General features: G+C 38.2%; 1 protein-coding gene across 1 annotated transcript in view; it reads right to left on the reverse strand.

Moving 5' to 3' along the window:
• ipo11 (importin 11) overlaps positions 1-14,647 on the reverse strand; it is a 98,901-nt gene that overhangs the window by 69,376 nt on the left and 14,878 nt on the right. The window contains exons 7-14 of the mRNA XM_077561987.1: positions 13,607-13,665; positions 9,974-10,022; positions 8,228-8,298; positions 7,946-8,138; positions 7,051-7,203; positions 6,617-6,660; positions 5,225-5,315; positions 3,034-3,081 (exon numbers count right to left, since the gene is read on the reverse strand). Coding sequence (XP_077418113.1) covers positions 3,034-3,081; positions 5,225-5,315; positions 6,617-6,660; positions 7,051-7,203; positions 7,946-8,138; positions 8,228-8,298; positions 9,974-10,022; positions 13,607-13,665 — 708 coding nt within the window. The remainder of the gene's footprint in view (positions 1-3,033; positions 3,082-5,224; positions 5,316-6,616; positions 6,661-7,050; positions 7,204-7,945; positions 8,139-8,227; positions 8,299-9,973; positions 10,023-13,606; positions 13,666-14,647) is intronic.

A 14,647-nucleotide genomic window follows, 5' to 3' on the forward strand; every position in this document is an offset into this window, starting at 1 on the left:
CATGAGCTTCAATAGCATGGAACCAAAAAGTATAGCAGTTACCCAGAGGAGAGAAAAAAAAGGGAACATCATCAGTGGAATGTCATGATGTGCTGACGGTCATTTATTACTTGGACAACATTTAATTTGGCATGTTACAGCATAATTTAGCACTCAATGGAGAAAAGTAAATTATGTTCCCAAACAAATATAGATGAGAGCAAGAAATCTGATAAAGGGAGAATATTCCATTTCATGAGTTTTTCTAGGAGTATCAAATCAATGTATAGTGCAATTAGTATTTGAGCGTTTTATTCAAGGGTATACAACAAACCTCTGATTGTGCAACTACCACATGCCAAACAGCTATGAAATAGGAAGTAGCCACTTGTATGTACCAGGGCTCACTTTAAAAAATTCCAAAATAAATACGGCTTACAAGCATGTTGCATTTGCATAATAATTTAGAAGGTAGTGAAAGCCCACCTTCATTGGCACCATCTTTGATCATTACTTTTTCAACTAAATAAAGGATTTGTAAACTAGTGTGTTTTTTCAGGGAATTTAACGGGGGCATGGTTTCAAATAGTTTGAGAAAGGCTGGATTACAAAACAGCCTCTTTACACAGAGCTCCTGCAAAATACTTGCTTTAGAGCAGTAACGTAAAATTCAATGTTAAGCACACCAGTGGAAGCTGCACATATTATACATACAATACGGGAAAAGGCAAAAACTGACAACCTTACCATCCATTTTCTGAACAATAATAAGAAATTTAAAAAAAAGTGGAAACACAAAAAGTAACAAGTGAATACTGCTAGTGCCACAGCAAAATATGCATACCAAAAATAAAAAGTCCTTCAACCTAGTATAATTGATTCGATCACTCCGAACTCACGTGCAGCGCCTTGACTACCTTTTTCAATGGCCAGATCTATTGCTGTCAATTTGAAGGCTTCATTCTGGGCATTAAGTCACACTTTTGATTGAAGGTGTGCGCTTCAGCAGAACAAATCTGAACATGGGTCCAAATGTTTGAATGTGTGCAGAATTTGATTTTAAAATAGTTGAGCAGTTCACACTTCAAAACGAGACTCATGGAAAAACTCATGCACAGTAAATATGATTTTGGTGAGTTAAAAAAAAAAAAGCAGGACAGATGAAAATGGTGATGCTCCTGGGAATGGGAAAATCCGCAAAGAACTCACATTTCTGCTAAAGCCACAAGGGTTACAGCTGGGGAAAAAAGTCATGGCGTATAGCACAAATTTTACGGTAGATACAACAATAAGAAGTCAATGCCTTTAGCGTAGAATCAAGCTAAGACAGGATTTGCCAAGACACTGTTCACTACATAGTAGTACCACAGCAACCCAATCACATTTTAAAGATGTCAGCGACAGCGTTGACTATATGACATCACGGGGTGGGAAAAGAGAAGTGGCGGAACTTCACACCTTTGTCCCAACATGGGAATATCATTGTAATGTCCGCTTCCTGCCTCCCTTGCAGCTCTGATCCTAAAGAGGGTGAAAAAGTTGCCATGGCAACTCCAATAAGGCTAAGCAATATAGAAAATGGAACAGATCAGATTTGCAGTGGAATGAGAACTGCAGTGGAGTTGTAACGTGACGACAGTAAAAACCAAAACTATAATTACAGCGATACAACAATTGTCTGATGCAGCTATACGGCCCATGCCATAGAAACAGTGAAATCATGCAGGCAGTGAAGCATTTAGGATGTCAGTGACTCCAGGGCTTCCACTACTGTGAGAACAGGGCGGCAAGATAATGTCCTCCAAAGTAGATGGCAGCACACATATGCCTCCAAGGGGGAGGGGAAAAAACTGATGCAAGTGGCTTGTGCATTTTAGGCAGCTCCATGCCTCTCGATCACATTTGCTCTCATTCATCCTGATTAACAGATGCGCAAGTACAAAGAGTCGGACAAGACAGATGGGCTGAAGGTACTGAAACAAGCGCTTGGATTCTCATCCATGAAACACTGCCAGAGGTTGAGTATTCAGGACAGGTAAATGGAACTGTCAGGAAAGTCGGAAACGCTGCTAATGGCACATTTTGTTCAACTAACTTCTTCCAAGCAATTAAAGAGATTACAGACTAAATAAATAGACGTCTAATTCTTTGGCGGGAAGTTCATTTAGAGGTCTTTTCCGGCCGACATGTTTATGAGTGTCTGTCTCTTGAATTTAGAAAAAGCTGGTCTTTTCTCAAAGGCCTTGCCAAAGGTAATGTTGTCCCACCTTTTAGATCGTCATGTCAGCCAGACCAAATTGGAAAAAAATTGGAGTTGGGAAATCTGATTTCAATTGAGTTACAGTATTTGTTTCCCTTATTTTAGAGGGGGGGGGGACTAATGACAATGACATTCAAGATTTAATTTTTTGGCCACATCGTCCACTCCCACACCTTATATCTGCAGCTAAACATCCTTATAATATGGTATAAGGCTAAACAACCTCGGAGTGCTTATGGATACTGTACATTTTGTCAAATTTAAAATCTCAATAAGAAGTGCATCTATATGTAAAAGTTGCTAGTTGTGATTTGACAACACAATGGGTCCTGAATACCATTTATTCACTTACACATAATGCTTTATAAATAGCCTGCATGATGAACTAGAGTGCCTGGTCCAGACACCAAGCTCAGGTTATTATTGTGGGATGACGACTAACAACCCAAACACATCATTAATGTTAGATCTTATTAAGAGTGCTGTTAAAATGGTTATTATTTACTCATCACACATTTTTCTCTTCAACAGCGTTGACACTCACAATTGTAATTATCTGCAGCAGTGCACATAGTGTACAGATTCATTATCAAGTTGTGTTTTTATTAAGATTGCCAGGAGATGACTGATGTCTCAACTGGAAACACTTTAGTAGAAGTATCCACTTGGGAGGCAATCTGATTTACTTCTGCATGCCGTTAAATCACCCTAAGCGGCAGAGCTGACCTTCTTCTGCAGAAGTACAAACACAGTGAAAATGTAGAGAGAAGAAAAGTGAAAGAGTTTTGACTCACCTGCGTCCTTCATTAACAACTGAACAGGATCTTCCACATTGGTTGGGCCTGCAACAAAACATAACTTTCATAACTACAGTGGACCCATTACTATTCATATTGGAGCCTGACTGTGAATAGAGAATTTCTGATAACAATTGACGCTCCCCTGAAAGTGATAATAATTGCCTATATACAGTAAATAATTTAAACCAGGAATGGGCAATTTAATTGATGGGGGAGACACAATTTTTACCAGTGCGTAAGAACACACACACTTCTAAACCAGATGTATAACAAAAATGCCATTTTAAATATGGACAAAATACCTGCATGTTTTATTGAACCAATGCACGTCACAGTTTTTTAATGCATGTATAAAATATCCATCCTTCAAAATCTTAAAATAAATAAATAAAATAAACACACGCTGTGATATTTTTTTACCCACCCAAGTGGGAAAGGGCTCTCACACATAAAAATTACCCATTCAAGGACGGCACAAAAGTACTGTAAAACAAATCAACATTATGTGCAAGAACTCATTTTGTGCATTTGTTACAAAGAAAATCTCACTCAAAAATTGTATATTATTCAGGAATTGTGTTTGTCATCCTGCATGTTATTCTTAATAGTTGGTTAAATCTACTTAAGCACAGGTTGTTTGCATAATAGGTGAAACCCAAAACAAGTACTATTTAATGTTTAAGCAATCAATCTAAACCTACATGCACTTGAACGCCCACACCAACTCAAAGCAGTGAGAAAGCCTTGATTTTTCACCATTTTGAAACCTCATTTTAAAGACTTGCCGATTTTTTTAAACATTCAAATTTGACAGGGTTGCAAAAACACTTCTGTTTGGATTGTCAAAAAGACGTTACTTTCACTGAACAGGGAAGAGAGCAAACCAACTTAATGTAATTTAAATATTAGCCCCTGTCATGAGACTTGAAATATTTAATAGACTAGTTACACAAGGTTGTAATTTTCAGCGACCTGTGTTCCGTCCCATCAAGCCATATCTATGCCATTTCACTGGTCTGCTTACTTCCTCTATTAGTCCTTGTGGTGCACCAAGGTCTCAAATCAATAGCTGACTCCCTTCAACCATAGACTTTTCTAATCTGCTGTGGCTCTTGCTCCGATGGAACATATTTCCACTTTGTCACTTGAAGCTGAGAGCAGAATGGGAAAGAGGCCGGAAGCAAACCCTACAAAAACAAAGTGTGTTTGCAATGCAAATATAATAATAATAATAATAATAATTCAGAAACAAATCAAATACAAAAAGCCTGTCCCTATCAGGAGCACAAAATCATATTTGTGAACGTGTGCAAGTCCTGGAGACTTGTGTGGTTATAATAGTAGTCTGTCACAAGGGAAGTCAAGGGTGCTGACAAAGCTGTTACATATAACACAAAAGCCAATGCAAAAGAACCTATGTGCTTTCCTGCCTTATAAAATATGTATATGTTGACAAGAGGACTATATCCAATGTAGGGGACAGTAGGATATGTTCCAAGGACGTTTTTCGAAAGCAGGCAAAATGTGGTCATCAATTGGGTAAGATGCTGAGGATGATGCTAATTAGGAAAAGGCTAACTAACCTATTTGGTGATTAATTGAAGACAGTTGAGAATTATTTTACATGTGACAATAGAAAAACATGAGTCCCTTTGCATATTGATTGATTGATTGACTGACTGAAATACGTGTTGACAATAATGCATGTATAAAAACGTACAGACACAACTGCTGCCAAAGGTATCAGAACACAATAAAGCCATCATCTCTTTTCCATTGTGGTCCCTTAAGTGCGTGACTATGCGTTTCCATTAGCCAGCGTGTCAGTGAATGTGTGCGCATGATGTCTATAGATAGAATGTGTGGGTGTGTCACCACAAAGAAAAGTTGTCGTGACGGATCATAAACAAAATACAATACCAGTAGCAAAATTAACAATATTATAAATCATTACAATATACAGTTTCGAAAGACAAAATATAACAAAAAGATATGTTCCGATTATTGCCAAAATAAAATTACGGAATTTATAGGATGTCAACCTATTCCCTGACTCCATTCCCTAGATTTGCTGGATTGTGCTCAATTTCACTAGATATTTTCAGTTACATTTTGAAATGGGTTCCTCCACAGGTTGTAATATTTTAACAAGCAATTACTCTAGGAAACGGAATTAACTACTAACCGTGGAGATTCTGAACCATATCCAGGAGCACAGGTGTCAAGGTCTGGCCGTAGTTGTGGAAGATATCCAAAAACAACACTTCTGTACAGGGCTGAAAGCAAAGAGAGAGAAAAGTAAAATTAGGAAAAATGTCACAATGCGGCTGCCAAAGTACAGTATTTTTCAGACTATAAATCACTCTATAATATAAGTCATACTAGACAGTCAACACAATTAGGGAACGGGGATTTTGGGTACCACCCAGGGCTCTAATTTTAATATATACAAGTCATACCTGAAAATAAATCGCAGGATCGGACAGACTATGAAAGAAGTGTGACTAATAATTAAAAAAATATGGTAATCTATTTCTTACAGTGCTCCCACTCTAACGGTCATGTGTGGATTTGTTTTGCAGTAAATGATAAAGGTGCGGCTGGGTTTCTCATTATTAAGAAAAATAAATGATGCATCGTCAATATGTTCCATAAAAACTCATTCATCAACCATCCGCAGGGCTATGTAAGTTTTAGGCGTAACAAGTACAAAGTACAAAATGTCCAGTGAGGCATGTGTGCGCTCACTTTACCAACCCTGCAAGCCTAAAAAGATCAGCAGGGTGGGTGAATCGTAAAAAAAAAAAAAAAAACAATTCACTGGCAACATTCACACAGGTTTATTGACGGGTGGGAGTCACTTCTAATCAGGCACCGGAATTCATGAACACGGAAGGAATAGTTGCATGGAGACATGTCCTCCATAAACCATCCTGAGCGATTCCCCTTACGGCATGCTGATGCAAAGGTCAAAGTAGGCTGTGCAAAATACTATTGGAATGTAACGCTCACTTTTGTGTAACTGCTGCTGTCCCAAAAGTCGTGAATCTCATTATCTAATTGGAGGGTACCATGTCACATCTAAAAGTAGACACATTTGTTGCACTATCTGGCGGATAAATGCTTCATCTGCTATTATTATGTTATGTTATGCCTCTGATGCAGCAATTTTGTAGGATGCCTGTGTAAAAAAGGGTAACTGGATTTTAAAACATAGTGTAATGTATCCTATATAGATTAAAATGCCAATGGTTTAATGTTAGGCTAAGTTAACCTACATATTTAGTTTTTTTTTTTTTTGTTCTTGGCATTCACAATATTTGGTTTACTTCCAACAACTTTTTCTTTTACTCAACTTTTTTTGTTACATGTTACAAAGCCAGCCCTCCCACTGGGTAGTGGTGCTGCCATAACATAATACGGGAAAAGGTTGTGTTTACAATATGTGCGTGTGCTACATTGTGCCCAGGAAACCTTTCCCAGAGTTAATATGATCGGGGAGTCAGGTTAATACAGGACACTTGTGATATATTTAAGTAGAAGAAACAACATCTCAAACTTGGAAGTTTTTACTCACCCGTAAACTGTATTTCCAAGAGTCGCCTCCTGTTTCCTCAACAGCTGCAGAGGGTGAGAGGGAGTCAGATGGTGCTCAATGACATGTAGAAGCCTTCAATTGGAAAGTTTCTCTATTTTTCTCAACCAATCCACTCCTCCATTTAAGCTCAAATTTAATGACCATCAAATGGTTTACCAGAAAAAAATGGTTGATTTCCATGTTGACTACTGCGTTACAAAAACAATCAATGAGCTTCTGGCTGTAATGAAGGAGCTTCTTGCTTTAGTTTTACAAAAAGAATTAATTAACTAAGTTCCTCACTGCAAATTCACATTCAGAAGAGCTGCTCTAAGAAGGAACAAGATGCCTGTCAAGTCTGTTCATAATAAGAATTAGAATCTTTCTCACAAGGGAATTAATTCTCTTAAATCGGGAATAAATTGCAGATTTACCAAAACTCTCTGGATCCTCTTCCCACATGGCCAGCTCCTCCTCCGTGAGGAGGAAATAGTGGGAGACAAGACGGCGTCCGATCTCCGTCAGCGTGGGGTGTGTGAAGAAAGCCGTCTTGATCTTGTGAGCCTCCAGACTCTCCGGTTTACTGTCTACAATGACAAGACAATGAAGCTGTTTAACTCAAATATTCAAATCCAGTTGGCACATTGTTGTCTTTTGTCCCTGCCAACATTTCCTAAATTACAACAATTATTATTATTATGGAGCGCCACAATGCAGGAAAAAGTAATTTCCAACATCATTATTCATAATATTAATGACAAATGCTGCATTAAAATATATGATCAGTCAGCGAATAGAGGATAAAGTCATTTCCTATTTTGCTTTTATTAGTGCGACCCGTCATACTAGTAGATACACAACAGACGTCCTGTCTGTCTACGTGATTGACAGAGTGGGTCGAAAAACAAGTCAAATGGCTGCCAATAGCTGAGTCGGTCAGCCGAGGTTTGACCTTCCCTTAGGCTCTTCAACTCTGTGCCTTACGATATTGCCCTGTCTGGAAGTTGGAAACACAAAAACAAACTTGATCTTCTACTCAATTCAGTCTGACTTAAACCAGCCTTAGTAGAAGTATCAACTGTATCAAATTTTTGAAGTTTAGGAATCGATCTTAGAGGTATCAGCTCAAATAGTATTGATTCCCCCTCGCTAATCATAATAATAATGGCCTTGGCACTTACGCAGCACAAACTATGTTCCTTTTGATGTCTTTGTGTGTGTTGTGGCTTGAAAACGTCACTCCATGTTGGCCTAAAAGCCTGCTTGTAGTTGCCAAAGTTTTTTGAGTTTTGGATTATGCTGCAAAAAAAAACCAAACTCATACCCTACCTTCAATGTTTTTGGCAGGTTTGTAGGCGTCGTTCTTAACAATAATTTTGATGAGGTTCATGCACTGGACGATGAAGCGCTCAAAGGTGACCCCTTCCCCAACGGGCGTGAACACGTAGCTCACAGCGAACTCCAGCGAGCGCTGGATTAGAGGTATAAATGCACAGGGATGGTACTCCAAGAAATCCAATAACTAAGGGAAAGGAGAGAAGAATACTATAGTTACATTTTTTTTTTCATCAACTACCATTGTTTTCCTTTATAATGTGCAACTCAACTCACAGCTTTAGTGAAGAGAATGATAGTCTTTTCCAGCTTTTCTCTACAAGTGCTGCCTGGACCAATTTGTCGACCTAAAAAAACACCAGAAACAAAAGACAGTTGGACAACAACAGCTGGAGTCTTAAATATTTATAATGATTGTGATGTTGTGGTAATTAAACCTGTACCAGTAAACACAATGCTTGTATGTTGGTCCCCAAAGTAACACTAATTAGAGTGTAGATTGTAATCCATCAGTCCAAACCAAACACTTTCATAATTTGAGATAGTGTTCTGATGGAGACCCTGGTTTCATTAGCGAGCACCATACGGGCCAAAGACATTGGTAGTCTCATCTGTCTATGTTCTGTCTGTTTGTGACATTGCATTTTGCAAAATAGCTCCAGTCAGCAAGTGTCAAGATAATTGCGAACACAGACCCTGCAAATACTCTCAATATCAAAACTATTTAATATCCTTTTTAACGTTTGTAGTTTGTCAAGCTTAACCTAAATCCATTGGCAGAAATTTTGCTGGCAAAGAAGAGGCAGTGCAATGGCCCCTAAATGTGCAATACTCGCACCCAAAATCAGCAAAGGAAAAAATGGCATAACTTCATCAAAATTGAAGAAGGACATACCAGTTTTGGGCAATGTTAAGTAACAGTTTACAAAAAGGATCCAAATAAAGCTCTAACCTTGGCAGCAGTGTAGAGACTACTATGGATGCTGAGTATTCTTCTGTGAGATCCAATTGCATGTACAGACGCTCCCCTACTTACGAACATTCGAGTTACGAACAACGGTACACACGAACATGTCTGCGCGCATGCGCGCATGTCAAAAAATGTTCGGAAAGAGATGCTGTAAGTTTGATTTTGTATTGCGCACCTTTTTCTGAGTACTGTAGTGCTTCTTTCCGCCGCTAATACCGACGCTTGGCGCTGTGAGAGCTCACCCAGCATTGGAGGCTCAGCAACGTGTCGGGGAGGAGGAAGAAGAAGAAACGCCTGTCGCTCATAGATAAAGCCATCGCACTCTTCGAGCAGCAAGACCCAAATATTGAACGTTGCACAAAGGTTGCAAATCAATTGAATGATGCCATACAGTGCTACCGCATCATTTATGATGAAAAAAGAAGAAAACTGTGCAATCGTCGTTAGATCGCTTCTTTCGGCCAGTTTCTAGTAAATCCTTCAAGGAAGATACTCATCAACCCTCATCTTCTTCTCCTCGACCCTCAACTTCTTCCTACATTGAAGTTACGGAGGAGGAAGTAACTTTTGAAGCCCATTCCAGCGACGACGAAGAACCTCTCATGATATAAAATCCTCCTCTTCCTTCTCCTCCTCTCCTTAAGCATCGAGTACATCTTCCAAAAGTAAGTTAAACTTCATTTTATTTATCTTATTACGTACATGTACATACTGTGTGTGTCTCTCGCTCTCTCTCTCTAACATACGTAGTACAGTATTGTACGTATTCTCTTTAAACATAAATTATAATACAAAATATAGCACTGAAGCAACTTACGAACAAATTCACCTTACGAACGATCGCTCGGAACGTAACTCGTTCGTAAGTTGGGGAGCGTCTGTATTCTAATGAAAAGTATTACACTACTTCAAGACATCTATCAAATGTCATCAGCTGACCCTTGACTTCTTGTAGTTTAGAAATTATAGCGTCACAAACTCTGGTGTCTTTCATCATGTCATTCATTGAACAACTGATCATATCTCATAGAGATAAGAGGAAAAGTACTCACAGCATTCCAGGAACTGTTTTAGTCTTTCAAACACTGCATTCAGGAAACCCTAAACGGGTAAAAAAAAAAAAAAACATTAGAAAAAAATAAAAAGAGGTTGAAGCAAGATTTAATTGCTCACATTTGTGCAGTTCAGGCACTCACTATTTAAGCTAAATTACACCTGCGTCTCCACTCAGGTGGATAAATAGCAGTGCCAGCCACATACAGGTTGAAAGAGAATCAATTTTCCGAAGCCCGGTGTAGCCGTGACTAAACAAATAGGATGATAGATGGAGACGCAGTCTGTTAAGATCTGCATTAGTGTTGAGCAATAAGGTCAACAGTAGCATCATTAATCACCAAACTCGCGCCCACTGCCCGGCCACCCCTTAGACCCTCCAAAAAGAGTGAAGTCAAGAGGGGTTCATGAAATTAAAGTAGGAGACGATGACAACGCTTTCCATTGCATGTCATTTGTTGAGATAGAAGGTGGATGAAACACACTAGAAAAATTATCAAATGGAACATATGGGAATGGGTGACGAGAAAGATATTGCAACCATATCTATTCTCCAGTAGGTGTTATGATAGCACAATAGTGACAAAGTGTAACCGCTTGGGAAGAGGAAGACTCACAAGGAAAGTAAATAGCACTGAGATCCTTACTATTAACTGCAAATGGAATCAGATAAACTATCTAGCAGTGCTTTATTGTATTGCATTATATACAGTACAGAAAGCTGAGGAATAATGCAATAAAAGCAAATTGTGAAACTACTGTTATGATATACAAAATAACATCTTTTCCCAAGAAGAGAGGTTTTATTTGGGTGGTAAGTCTAATTTGCAGTTATGTCATAATAGAAAACGTTCAAAAATATGGCTGGCGTGCATAAAAGCCACAGCATTATGCCGCTTTTCCGCTGCACAGCATGAGCACGACTTTGTTTGGCTCCACCTGCCTTAGTTTGAAGCAGTTGATTTTCTACTTCATAACCACAATGGAGGAGAAAAAGGGCCATCTGTATTTACATGTCAGCAATGTTGCGTAAGAAACTGAGAGCTACGGCAAGGGAACAGTGTACGTTAACATTTGCATCTGTGTTGCCTTTTGACGCGTACGCTCAAATATTATAATGACGCTACTATTTCTAAGCCAATGAGTGACCAGTTATGGCTTAAGGCACTTGTATGGCATCAGATTGGCACGCATGGAAGCTTGATTGACTAGTACGTAGCAGTAAAAAATGTAATGTGTCAATAGTGAACTGAGTAGCTTCCGGTAAAAATAGGGCATTAGGCACATAAATTTAGATCCTCAGGTTTTTAGGCATTATCTGATACTACCTAAAATGATCCTTCAAGCAAAGAAAGACATCACATAAGAATGAGACGACGTAATGAACTGCTCTACTACTGTACCTTTTTGGATATGATTTAGTGTCTTTTTGCTTGGTTTGTACACTCAAATATATAGTACTATTTTTCTCCCCTCATGACTTCAAGTAATATGTAATTAAGTAATATTATTGTGCTGTTTTGGCCCAAGAAAACATGTAAACTGATCAATTGGAGCTTAATATTTATCAATTATGGGGATTATCAGTGTAGATTATACCTTGAACGACAAATATGCATCCCTGCAAAACATATACTTTGGATGAATGTGAAAAGATCTACTCAGATTCTCTCTCAGTGAAGAGACGTAACCTCCTTCCATATTCTTTAGAGAAACTGAATTCCCAAACTTACCACATATGGCCAGACCACTGATGGTGAATGTGAGGCAATTTGTGCAGCACTTTGGTTAAAAGCTCCACGTGAAGCTACTCATTTACATGCAAAAAAATGTTGTGAGTCACTGGGAATCTGTTAGTATATTTACACTGTGTGATGCCAACAGCTGCTATGACTAGTACTACGCCAAAAACCATCCCACTTTTGAAAATGCATTTCCCTCTTTTGACTCCACTTCCATATCAGGTGAAGCTTTGTATGTATTCGGTTACATTATTGGTTCTGGTGATCCAAATATGCAACATTCCAAAGGCTACAACTTTAGCTGTGTTTCTAAAAAGACAGTAGCACTTTCTGACGTAAATAAATACATTCAATGTCATGTCTGTGAAAGGTACCCTTAATATGGAGAATACGTGTAGAAGGAAATCCAAGGATGGCAAATGAACATGGGAGGGAAAATGGTTTTGCAAGCTAAAACAGGAACTAGCCTAAGATACTCACAACATGTAAATCCAATCTGAACATGAAATATTAACTCTAAAGCCATTATGTCCGCCTGCTGAGCTGGAATAACCAGCTCGAGGCAAATGGCATTTTAATGTGAGAGTTACAGCCGCTGTAAGACCTTGCGCCTTCTAGCTAGAACTTAACTCATTTGTGCTCTAACAGACTGAGTATCACTGATTAAAATAAATAAATAAATAAATAAAAGGCTTTGGCCTCTACAAGTTGACCTATTGAAACTGAGAACAAAAAAAAAAAAAAGATTAATGTAGAAAATTGAAAGTCAGCGATGGAGATGATGGAGCACCATAAACTGAATGAATGAGCCCAACCGTAAATGACGCAACGACCTTAAATCGCTGCATCTATCTTCTCTGTACCCCAAGGCTACTCGAATATAATATACAGTAGAAACAAACACTAATTAGATCATACAATTGCATATTTAGATGAACACATTCAAAGCAAAAACAAATATTACATTGGTAAACACATGACAACGGCTAATTTTATGATGCAATTGGACCAGAACGTACTAATGTTAATTGAAGCCATAGTGGAACCTCCAAAAGTGGAAAACAATCTGTAACGCTACAGTTTGACTTCCCAATTTCTTTGGATTTACAAATCAATCTCCCCATTAGGTTTGCATGAGCCAATAGAAGCGGCAACAGTTTCAGTAGACATTCACCATAAAGTACAACCAAAGTTACAGTATTTGGCAATTAGTTAACAAGAAACTAAATGGGTAGACATTAGTTCATGTTGACGTAAATACAAAGGGACTCGTTGAAGCCAAGAGGGAGGGAGTTTCACATAATAGTTTGGTTTTGCAGGGTTAGAAAATGCACCAACAAACAATGCCATGATAGTCTGGTCGTAGGTGTGGCTTTATTTCTGTCTATTTGGAGCTTAACAGCTTTTGTGTTTGAATTCAAGTGTTCTTAGACGGACGATAGCTGAAATTAGGTCTAATTAGGTGCACTGATAATTCATGCAATTTTCTTCTACCACACATTCTGAGTTCAATATGCAACATATGTATTAACTAATTCCAGGGTGCCAACATTGAACAGGATGATGAGACATTCGCAGTGACTTCGCACATGTATTATTTTCAAATGTGAGCCATAAAAGCAAAAAGAGAAAAAGACTTGGGGGTCATAAAGTGGTGATGGGATGTAAAATGAAATACAATCACAGACTGGACCTTGTTTACGGAGACAGTTGAAGAAGGACTTAAACAAAACTCTCGGCTCTTTGAACGCAGAGATTGCTCCGGGCATTTCAAATCACCATGGCCATCCATATTTTTCCACAATAAACTCAAAATGAGGCATGGAGAAATGCTGAAATATCTTTTTCCTGGAAAAAATTGCAATTTAAGCAAAAAGAGATGATACTCACCATCACTTCCATATTCTGCTGCGGCTCTTGGAATCCATGGACGGTCAGCTTGCGTAATACTGAGGAGGGGGAAACACATTTTTATAGCATTCACAATGTTTTATTCATGATAGAGTGGAACCCAGGATTTCCTCAACATTTGTTTTATTATTATTTTTTTAACAAAAGGCTTTCTTATACAGGTACCACCTGTAAAAGCTGCACTGTATCAAGACAGTGTTTTATGGTTTGAATAGTTTATTTACTATCAGAGGTTCCACAAGTATTGTATTGTTTCACAAAGCAAAGCCATGTACTTATGCACAAAAGTTTTTTTCTCGGAGGATTGGGACGGAGCCTTGCAGCGAATGGCGAAAAACTTTAAGTAGCCTAATTGACGCACTTCCAGAATTTGTTATAAGCGTGTATAATTAGTTTAAACATATAAACATACCATAAACTATGACCTCACAAAGCACTTAAAAATCCTATTCATCTCATATGACATACCGGTAACCTTTCCAAATACAAAAGCATATGTTTAATAAAACAGAGTGCAAGGAGTGCAGGTGCACAGGTATATGCGGAGAAAACACATGACTACTTCTATGAACAACACAGGCTAAACTTGGCTCCTCCATGAAACATAGGACAAAGCGCTCGTATCTCAAACATACAGTAGTTCCTTGACACCACGGTACTGGTACACATACATCTATATTAAAAAAAAAAATCAAAATAAATAAGCGGTTTCCATAAAAAATAGGGATTGGCCACACCCAAATAAAAAAATAAATAAATACATATTTCAAAATATATGTTGTAAAAAAATATTGGAATATAATACACAAATAAGTCAAACCAGATGTCCCAAACAACGCATATTCGGGAGTCCTTTGTAATTAGCATATTCTGTATATAATTGAAGCATTTTAGCATCTGTTGGTATAGAAGCGAGAGGAAAAATATGCTTAATGAATGATACATTTGACCATTTAAGCAAGCAAATGTAACAACACATTACGACCATTTACAGTTGATAAAAAAAAAATGTGTTGCTAG

This window comes from Vanacampus margaritifer, chromosome 3 (assembly GCF_051991255.1).
Source record: "Vanacampus margaritifer isolate UIUO_Vmar chromosome 3, RoL_Vmar_1.0, whole genome shotgun sequence".
Classification (NCBI taxonomy): Eukaryota; Metazoa; Chordata; class Actinopteri; order Syngnathiformes; family Syngnathidae; genus Vanacampus; species Vanacampus margaritifer.